The 10,528-nt window shown below is 39.9% G+C and overlaps 1 protein-coding gene across 1 annotated transcript; it reads right to left on the bottom strand.

Moving 5' to 3' along the window:
- Positions 1-2,808: 2,808 nt before the first annotated feature.
- Positions 2,809-10,314, bottom strand: LOC4340752 (uncharacterized). The gene is made up of 12 exons (XM_015788932.3): positions 9,629-10,314; positions 9,373-9,458; positions 8,511-8,590; positions 8,126-8,181; positions 7,921-7,969; positions 7,166-7,315; positions 6,919-7,014; positions 6,452-6,565; positions 6,222-6,352; positions 5,604-5,836; positions 3,285-4,052; positions 2,809-3,210 (listed from the first exon to the last, which is right to left on the bottom strand). Exons 1-12 carry the CDS (start codon positions 10,108-10,110, stop codon positions 3,161-3,163), a joined length of 2,295 nt encoding a protein of 764 aa, XP_015644418.1. The 5' UTR covers positions 10,111-10,314; the 3' UTR covers positions 2,809-3,160.
- Positions 10,315-10,528: the final 214 nt, after the last annotated feature.

Genomic DNA, 10,528 nt, shown 5'->3' with positions numbered 1-10,528 from the left:
AGCTGGGGTTAGGGTTAGGTTTGGGGATTTCTGGTGGGTGGGCAGGGCTAATCTAGGCATTACGAAAAAAATCACAGCATTTTCATCCCGAAAATGATAAAAAAAATACGTCTGGTGTCCTATGGCCAATTACACAACTTTTGCAGTGTCCATGGGCAGTGTCACGCTTTTACGGTGTCCCTTAGCCAATTACACGATTTTTACGTGTCATGTAGCAAATTTTGCCACTATTTAAATATATTTAGCTTATCATTAATCTTTGTTAGTTCAATCTGACTCTGAGTTGATATTTGTTTAATATATTTAACATAAGATGATATCCCAGTATAAGGTAGTATTAGAGCTATAGCCGATACATACTTAAACTTGGCCATCGGCTATGACATGAACGGATATAATCTTTATTTCATGTTATTTTGGATACAAGTAATTTATACTGTCTCGGTTAAGTCCGATCTATCCCAACTGCTAATATTCAAGATAATATTGATTTATAGATTATATAATGTTGTTTTCTACCGCCGATGAAACAAGTTTAGGGTTTTCTTTTGCTTACAAATATATTATGGCCGATTCACCCTACCTGCATCGGCTGGGACTATAAAGCGATACTACATCGGCCCTTTAACTGATCGGCTATCGTTTTACTACGACTATCGTTTACTAATAATAGTTATCTGTTTATTCTTATTGATTGCAGGATTAAACCAATTAGCACGCCCTAAACCCGAAAGCAATATTTGAACATACAATAGAGTTAAGCAGATCTCTCATGCTAAGTGCATGTTTTTTTTTTCATCAACAAACACGTGGCACGCGCGGAGAGACGGACGGCGGACCGCGCGCGAGGAGGGCACACGTGCGCTGGTTTTTCTTTGGTTTTTTGTTTTTTCATTTTTTTTTCAGTTTCTTTCCCGTTTATTTTATGGTTTCTTTAATACATAAGTATACGAAATTTGTATGCGTGGCATTTGTATACGTGTTGGGCCAAGGTGCAACGACCCATGAGCTTGGTGGCCTCGGTATTTTTTATCTATAAATCCTTGGGTGGACACTCAGGATGAGGTAGTTATGGCTGCAGAAAACATAACTGGACAGGCTGGTGCAAAGATAGCATAAAACACTAATTTCTCGAAAATGCTTTAACTCGTACGTCCGGCGTGTGACAAAAAAATCGGACGCTAACCACTCCCACCTAACTACTCTCTCCATTTCTTTCCCCAGCAGTCAACCTTATCTCCTTTCCAACCATTCATTTTCCTCTCTCCTCTCCCCATGCCTGTGCTAGCAACGGCCAAGCGGGCGGACGCGGAGCAACGAGGCGGCGGCGGTGCCGGAGCGGAGGAGCGCGGCGGTCCAAGAGGAGGCGGCGGCGGGGGCGGAGCACGCCTCCATTGTGCCTGGGCTCCGGCGGCGGCGCTCGGAAGAGGACGACGCGGCGGTGCCGGAGCGGAGGAGCACGGCGGTGCGGCGGCCCGAGGGGAGGCGGAGGCGGCGGCGGCGGCGGCAGGGGTGAAGCACGCCTCCATCGTGCCTGTGCTCCAGCAATGGCAATGGCGACGGCGGGAGTGAATCTGAAGACATGGCCACCGGCGGGGACTTAATGCGAATGCAGCTGTTCCTAGCCGAGGTCATCCATCTCGTGCTGCTGCTCGTCTGGGGATGGCGGCCGGAGTTGAGGATGGTGGCTGGAGTTGAAGAAGAAGACGGAGGTGGGTTAGTTGTGTTGCACTTTGTTGTATTAAGGTGTTTCATTTTGTTTTGATTCGATGTTGCATATATTGATTTTTCATGTGTTTCGATTGCATTTGGTTGAAACACTTTCGTCGATGCGATGGAACATTTTTCCCTGATTGATGAAACATCTGAAACATTTTGCAACAATACAGTGCAACAACCGTATGATGTTTCAACTTTGTATATTTTTTGTTGCACTTTATTGTATTAATTGTATTAAGGTGTTTCATTCCATTTTGACTTGATGTTTGCATGAATTGATTTCTTGGTGTTACAATCCGCCAAATCCGTATTGTTGAATATTGCGTTTGGTTGAAACAATTTTCCTCAAACGCTGAAACATTTTTCTCTAGGAGTGAAACATCTTAAACATTTTTTTTCTGAGGGATGAAATATGTGAAACATTCCTCGGTAACATGGTGCAACACCATCTGACGATTTACACCAAATCGGACGTCCGATCCGTAGCAGCCTCCCAAATCTCTACCAAACTAGAAAGCCATGCAAATAAGAGATCATAGATCATTACCACTCGACGCGTATAGCTGCACGGAAGGAGTGTCTAAGTAGCCCGGTCTGATGGAGCATGCGTTGACATAGAGGAAATAGTAGATCTTAGCAATATGACCATCTCCTCCTCACATTCTTCAAGGAACAGAATAGCACTTTATTTATTAAACCATAAATATAGTATGGGACACAATCATCTCTATGATTATCTCTAGTGTATATCACTGTAGATATATAGTATATAGGATATGTTTTCTTGGCAACAAGGCTTCAATTATATAGACTAAAAGAACTTAAATTGCTAATTGTTCTTATCTTCCTTGCTGTACAGACTAATTTTTGTGATGGCCTAATAAGTATATAATCCAAGAGAAAGAAAGAGTTTGTCAAAATGATATAGATAACTACTTCCTCCGTTTCACAATGTAAGTCATTCTAGCATTTCCCACATTCATATTGATGCAGATAGATTCATTAGCATCAATATGAATGTGGGAAATGCTATAATAACTTACATTGTGAAACGGAGGGAGTACTACATAATTGGCCACCCTGTTCCACTGGCACCAAACAACCGTTATACTATGGGACGATGATGTACATTACAAAATCCCACCCCATTCTCGTAGCGAACTGAAAATGACATTTGCATCCTTTGTGACCCCTGGACAGGTGACACCATTCCCATACAGATCCACCACCTGTCATTTCAACTCTCATTTTCTACAAATTCGCAATCTTACACAGCCTCTACTACAGTCTCAGGAAATGGCGAGCAACTAATAAAAAGGGGCCAGTTTCCATTTGAAGTTATATGAAACGCATGCTCAAGGACTAGCTGCAGTAATACCGCGATCGTCGCTACTGAATTCTTCTTCATGACGCATCGAGTCGAGTCTTGAATGTGAAAACTTCAGTAGCCCAGACGATCGTTCAATGAAGTGCGGCCATCACCAGTTTGACCTGCAGAATACAATCAGCAATTACCAGTTTGTCAGGGATAACTAGTGTGCTAGAAATTAGTACCAAATTCTCACCTTCAGGTGGCACCCATGTTTCATGATCTGGACCTGCGTCCAGAAAATCTGGTCTTGCTGGACCCAGTACGCGTTTTTGTTTCGACTTTTTACTTTTTCTCTTGCTAGCTTGTGGTTCATTCTCATCCTCCATATCTTCAGAAGTTTGTAAACCACGTTTGTGCTTCAGCAAGAGGGCCACAGCATCAGCAGCAGATGCTTCGGATTCAACTGAAGATTCCACCTCATTGGCTGCTGATTGATCAGACTTTCTCTTCCGTAAAATAAGCCCAGGAGCAGCTTCTTCAAGGTCTTTTCCATTGGCGGAACCTGAAAGAATAGTTTTTCGATCTTTGTAGTCCACAAAATTATCAGTCTCCTCTTCATTGGCACTTTCTTCTTTTATACAGTTCTCTTCAGATTCCACGGTCCTCTTGTCACCAAGCCACTGAGGTTTTGGAATGGAGAATGCAGGTTTGCTGCCATTTTCTTGGTTTGTGGAGATACCCTTCTCTTCCTCGGCTGGTTTATCCACTTGTGTTTTTTCAGCACAAGATTCCTTAAGCTTCTCCTCTGTTGAGGCTTTGTTTTGTGCAACTTTGTTTTGCTTTCTGGACTCTGGTCTTAGACTATCATTAGATGCTGGAGATTTTGTTTCTCGTGGCTTGAGATCCCTCTTGCGAGCTGCTTCTCCCATAGGATCAGCTATTTTCAGTAGGTAAACCACCCTGCCCAGCTCAGTTTGAAGATCAGAAAGCTCCTTCTGGATTTGGGCAATCTTGTCATGTACTGCAGAACAGTTCAAACTAGTGAGTGAAGAAAAGTGGCAAGCATAAAACTGAACATAAATATGGAAAACAAGCATACAGACATGCATCATTTTCAAGCTTTGTTTTTCCATGAGTGAAGTCTAAAACTAATCAGGGGTTAAACAAAGTAAATATTACAAAAACTGATGCAATATCAGATTGTTCTGTAAATGAAAGTCATATTTCAATGACGTATACTTTAGTAACTTAGCTTGCGGTCATTGAATGCTCTACCCTACACTTCAAAGTCAACAATATCACCACTTTATTAATGACCAATATTTATTACTATATATTCAGATATGTAATACTACTATGAAAGCATATTGGTAGTAACTTTACTCATGTCATTTTTGTAATAATTTGAGTGTTGGAAGTATTATACAAGGGAAAATTAATAATGGAGCATATGTATCCTCTGCTCCAACGTCCAATCAGAGTAAAGAATCTCTTCCATGCATCAGTGCTGTAGGATATCTACTCACACATCTATCAATATGTTCAGAAAATAGCACTACAAATATAATTAGAAGGAAATTGTTGCATACCATGAACTTCAAGTGTTGCATGGATTCGTGGTTTATATTAAGTTATCAACTAATGCCAAGTACAATGCAAGAATAAGTAAAGAAGAAAACAAAGAAAAGGGAAATATTTCATAGTTCCCACTATCACAGAAGCTAAAAGTATTGCTGGGAAATAACATTGATCATAGTTCCTCAACGCAAACAAGCTAAAATATCCATATTAATGTGACCATGTTTTTTAGACCAAACCAAATGATTAACAACTACATTAAAATTGTTCTAGACAGTACCTGTGCATTATGCCAAATCTAAAAACAAACACACCACAAATATGAAGTAAAAAAAATAGTTATCTCTAATCTAATTGATTGCACCCATATTACATACAAGTATAACTTTATCAAAACAACAGGCAACTAAATACACGTGTAAATAATGGGATTTTTTAGAAAATGGATACTACAATACAAATGATCTAAACTGAGGATGCATAGGCAAACAACCACCATCAACTCCTCTTTTTAGTAGTAGAGAAAATGACAAGACATATTGCTGAAGGGTAATTGCAACTGTACTCAGATGAACTTGATTGTCCCAAAATAGAGTTGATGATTATCAAATCGTACAGAGAGGTCGAGTCATTTCAGTTGCAAATGTTGCTTTGAGGCCAGTGTCGTTACCAAATAGCAAGTCAAGTTTCCAAAAGAGATCACGGGAACTTTCAAACCAGAACTATATGAAGCTCATTTACCTTATTTTCATTCACCACTACTTCCCCAGATGCAATTACAGACCATGGAAAGAACTACATACAAAACTACCACTCAACAAATTTCAATGACTCAACAATAAACACCGAGGTGAACAGGCAGCAACAGATTCTTAGTGACATGATACCATAGACTACACTCTTAAGGAAAATTTTTTGACCGGAACTCTTAAGGAAAATTGAAGCATGTCAAAATTCTGAGATGATAAACCTTGTAGGCACTACAGCACCATACCTAATTGAGATGATAATCCACTCATGTAAGCATCAAGGTCGTCCCCAACATCCGCATTCTCACTTTTTGCCAACTTATTCTTCTCTTCTTCAACCAATTTCTTTTTACTTTCAATATCGCTGGTTATGGTATCTTTTTTATCAAGAAGACTATCAGCAGTCTCCACTTGCTGCTCACTGGATTTATGACTAGAAGATTTCTTCTTCGTCCGATCATAGAAGTCATCTTCGTCACTAAATTATTTGAGAATCCATTAATCAGTACACGACAATGAGCATATATAAAGATAAATTTCTTAAATCATACTTATGAACAATGTACAGCTATATAAGCGTCTACCAGCAGACAGGACAAAACTTATGCAATTGGATAAAATATAAATAATTTGATAATAGGTTGCAAGGTAGAAGTTCCTAGTACATTTATCCGTGTTCTAGTTTGCAGTAACTATCTAAAGGAAATTTAGTAGCCAAGCTTGATCAACCAAATTCAGCAGTGCAGTTCATATCTAACTAGATTTAAATTAAAAGAAAAGGAATATCATTTCAAATAACAACCAACAAATATCGTAAACAAAAAATGCATAACAGGCTAGGCAAAATTTATTAGAAGACAAACCTAAGAATGTCATCTTCTTCCTCAAGACTTGCTTTATGACTACCACGATTTGAGTTTCCAGTGCGAGCACCAAGACTTTCCCGTATACTGTCATTCAAAGTTTCTTCTAAATTTTCCAGCTCCTCCATAAGCTGAGGAAAAAAGGTTTGTTATGATACCCGTTGGTGGTGGACTGGTAATATGATATGAAAAGGTAGTGCAAGAAGGTATGAAGCATTTGATCCACTAACCTGAGATGTCCTTTGCTCATTCCGTGCAATCTGTGTTTGTTGACCTTGGGTTAACCCACCTTGAGAAATGTCCTTAGCTCTTATTGCATCAATTTCTTTCTTCATGTTGGTAATCTGAAACAAAGACAGAAAGATAAACTTGTAAGACAAGCAGAGGTGCAAACCATATGCATCCATGGGAAGGAAAAAGTCTAGACCACCCCCCAAATTTCAACAACATATCCCCGATTTCCAGCATCCAGATATTATTAATCAATGGTCTTCAGTACTTGTTGAAGTTACTTTTTAAAGAACAATAGAAATCAGAATTGACAGTCCATGTAACAAGAAGCACACATTTCAGATTCACAAATAATAGTTTTCCAGATAAAATGAAGTTATAAATCCACAAGAAAGTTGGTTAAGCTAAGTCACAAAGAACATTGCATAGAGATCAAATCTCAGTAGTCAGCACAAGTAATGTTTACCTTTTCCAATCGCTTTATTATTTTGCTTCGTGTTTTCTCCTGTCTATCAGTGAGTTGACCTTTGTAGGTTTGCCATGTGATCTCATCAGCTTCATCCTAATATAAATGCAACAAATGATGTAATGCTGAAATATAAATATGAACTTTGGAAATTTCAATAAAACACAGTTTACGTGATTACACGCATCACAAATATTTATGTAAATTTATCAATATACAAAATATAATTCTTGCAAAAACAACTAACCTCTGCAGAATCTTCGACTGCATCCTCAGACATACCCCATGAGATACCCTCTGCTAAAGCTGCTTGATTTTTTGCACGTAAAAGGGAAGCTTCACGATCAAGCATATCTTGCTGAACTCTAGCATCCCGAAGCTTCTGCATATCTTTTTCCTGCCAAATACGTAAATTCAAGCAACTTTAAACAACAGGATAGGTTAATTTGATTCACTGGACTATTCACTGGATGTGAAAATGTCCCTCGTAATAACAAAGAACATGATCAAATTATGAGGTTTTTAACAGTTAAAATTATCAAAGTGAAGTTAGAATGAAGAATAACTAGTTCAACTTCATGTATGTTTGCTTGTTACATGATAATATATCTTCGTATTGAAATGAATTTCTCTGAGAACTATTTCTGGAAAAAAATAAGTATTTTAGAAGCTTTTATAGGTGTGACCCATTGCATAAAGGAACCTCTCAAAAAGAAACAGAGCTCCAAAGAAATCCAACATAAGCACAGATCTGATATAGCATGCTATGATTTTACTAGCCACACTCAATTGGCACTACTTCAGAAAGTATTACAAGATCACTGCCAAGAAATCGAACATGCCTAACTGGTAGAAAAAAATCTTCATTTCAATATGACATCCAAAAGCAGAATTTGATAAGAATAAACAGCATACTACATCATCAATAACACTGACAAAATTGTGGATGGTTGAACGATCCAAATAAGGTAACGAAAATATGAAAGAACAGATGAATCTTACAGGGGGCATCAGCTCAGATGGTCCTTGGAATATGTACAAACGTGATGATCTGGCAAATACGACGAGAAGATTAGTCCAATTGTACTAAGTAACAACAGCACCAACTCAATAAAAAAAATAGAAACATTTAAGGAAAGAAGGGCCAGTAAGTTCCATAGAATTAGGCAACAAAAAAATTAAACAATTAATTAACAAGATCACTTACTGCCCAAATCGAATTACATCTCCAACATGAATTTCCACATATATCTTCTTCTTGACCTAGTATTTTCACAAATAACATCAGAGAATATAATATGAACAACAAATTGTAAATATTACTGCAATGTTCCATATAAATAATTAATGTGGCAGGTGACTTCTTAAAATTTACAATGCGATACAATAAGGTTGAGATAAATGATGGAACTAAAACGCAACAGGATAAGAAACTACTGACATAAATCACTGCTTTTTAAATAAAAGAGCACGAGCAACGACAGAATGCACTCATGACAAAAGCTTATAAAGCTTTAAGGTATAAAGATATGTTGAGCTTTGATAAGGGGGAAGCTTTCTCTGAAGTAAGATATATGACAGAAGACTATTACCTGAGTTTTATTGATGAAGGACCCATGTGTGCTTCCAAGATCATAAAGGAAAACCTCCCCATCATTTCTAAACTGCAAAACTAAAATAGCATAAAAGCAGTTCATGAATGTCTTGCTTTAAGCACTAAACAAGAAAATATTCTATATTACAAACTAATAGTACCAATTTTACCTAATCCATTCATTTCCTTCTCTAGCTAGCAAATAATGTCCACTATGATAGTGACACTGGAGTTGAGAGATTATTCGAATATTAAAGACGGATACCTCCCAAGAAAGGCAACAAGTGCTCATACATAAACACTTGAAATAAAATGTTTTTGTAAGTTAAAAATAATAGAGCTCTGCACAAGAAAATCTCATAACCTGGTCTCTCAAATTCTTGAATTTTGTTGTGTTTTTTTTCTGCTATTTAGGGCTGAAGGTATTCACAAGTTGTAGAGTTTGAAGTGAAAGTTTAACCTTTCAAGCCAAATTTACTGGGTAAGTTTCATCGGTTCCTCATGCAATGCTATTTCATATATGTTCACGGAAATCACAGCATCATGAATAGCAATTATGCTTTGTTCTCCTCAATGTGAAAAGAACAAGGACAGGCTGGTTACCAGTTTGTCAACATTTCATATATGATCAATTGGTAAAAAGATGATGCAAAAAGCTATTCCTGAGACTGAATGCCATTTTCCTTTTCTAACATCAGCAACAAAACCCCTCAAGGACAAGACAATTTTTAAGAATGCAAAACCATTCGGAACATGCAAGCTAGCCACTAAGTTAAACACCAGGATTTTGAATCTTGATTCTTCTACAGTTTTACCTATGTCATAATTGAAAAGACAATGATGAAAGCATAGTAACATACCAGCATGAAAGCGAGAAATAGTGGGATGCTCCAATACAAAATCGCAAAGATCAATTCGACCAAACATGTAAGCTCCTTTCCTGGACCTGTCACATGTAACACCAAACATGAATATAAAAGCAGACACATTCATGCCATTTTCAATCCATAACCCCGAGCGCTAACCAAAATATGAGGCTACGAGCAAAGAGGTAGTGGCAATTGTTCTATAGACAATAGACAATCATGCTAAGGGTGAAGAGAGACAGCAACTGACACGTCAAGCTTGTCAACGATGGTGCCGTCCTTGAGAACCTCGAGGAAGAAGGGGTGGCCCGGTGCGGCGCTCCACTCGGGTATGGCGTACGGGGCACGCGGCCTCGGCTGCTGCTGCTGTGATGGCGGCGGCGCCGCCGCCTCCGCCATCTCAATATCCCTGGAGCCCCTACCTAAGTTCCCCGCCGCCTCATCCGCCTCGGAATCGCTAGCGCTAGTGCCCCCTTCGGCCGACGCGTCCGCCCCCTCCACCTCCGGCTGCGGCGGCGCCGCGGGCCGTGGCGGCGGAGGCGGAGGCATAGAGGAGCTAGTGCTCGCACCCTCCACCGGGAGTGGAGGCGGAGGCGGCGGCATGGAGGAGTTAGGGTTAGTGGATTCGGGCTTGGACGCCGGCTCCAACTTGGGCGGTGGCGGGGGGGGCGGCATGGAGGCGGAGGAGGGGTTAGGGTTTCGAGGTGGAGGCGGAGGCATGGAGGGGTCCATGGGAGTGTGAGTGCGAGGTGGAAGCGAAGCGGGGAGACGAGAGAGAGAGAGAGGATTCGACGGCGAGGTTGGGAGAGGTGGTGGTCGGCACGGTGAGGCGGAGGCGGCTCGGCGACGGCGACAAGGGGGAAGAAGGCGGCGAGAGCGCGGCCAAGTCGGCGGGGCGTTGGCTAAGCGGTGCGGGTTGGGCAATCTACGCCGTCCATCTCCCAACCAGCGGTCCGGAATCAAGATTAACGGCTCATCTTTTCGCTTAAAGCTTATGAGTCAAATTTTGTATTTTCAATTTTAAATTCGGAGTTGATTTTGGGATTTTTTTTTATTGTAGTATATTTTTGGTCTTTGCTCTTATATCGTTAAGAATACGTATATAAAAGTTTTATTCGCAAACTATTTTTCATTTGCAAATACGTTATCG

The sequence above is a fragment of the Oryza sativa genome, chromosome 6 (assembly GCF_034140825.1).
Source record: "Oryza sativa Japonica Group chromosome 6, ASM3414082v1".
NCBI lineage: Eukaryota > Viridiplantae > Streptophyta > Magnoliopsida > Poales > Poaceae > Oryza > Oryza sativa.
The sequence above is the reverse complement of the archived record's forward strand: the minus strand, read 5'-3'. Positions and strand labels throughout refer to the sequence as shown.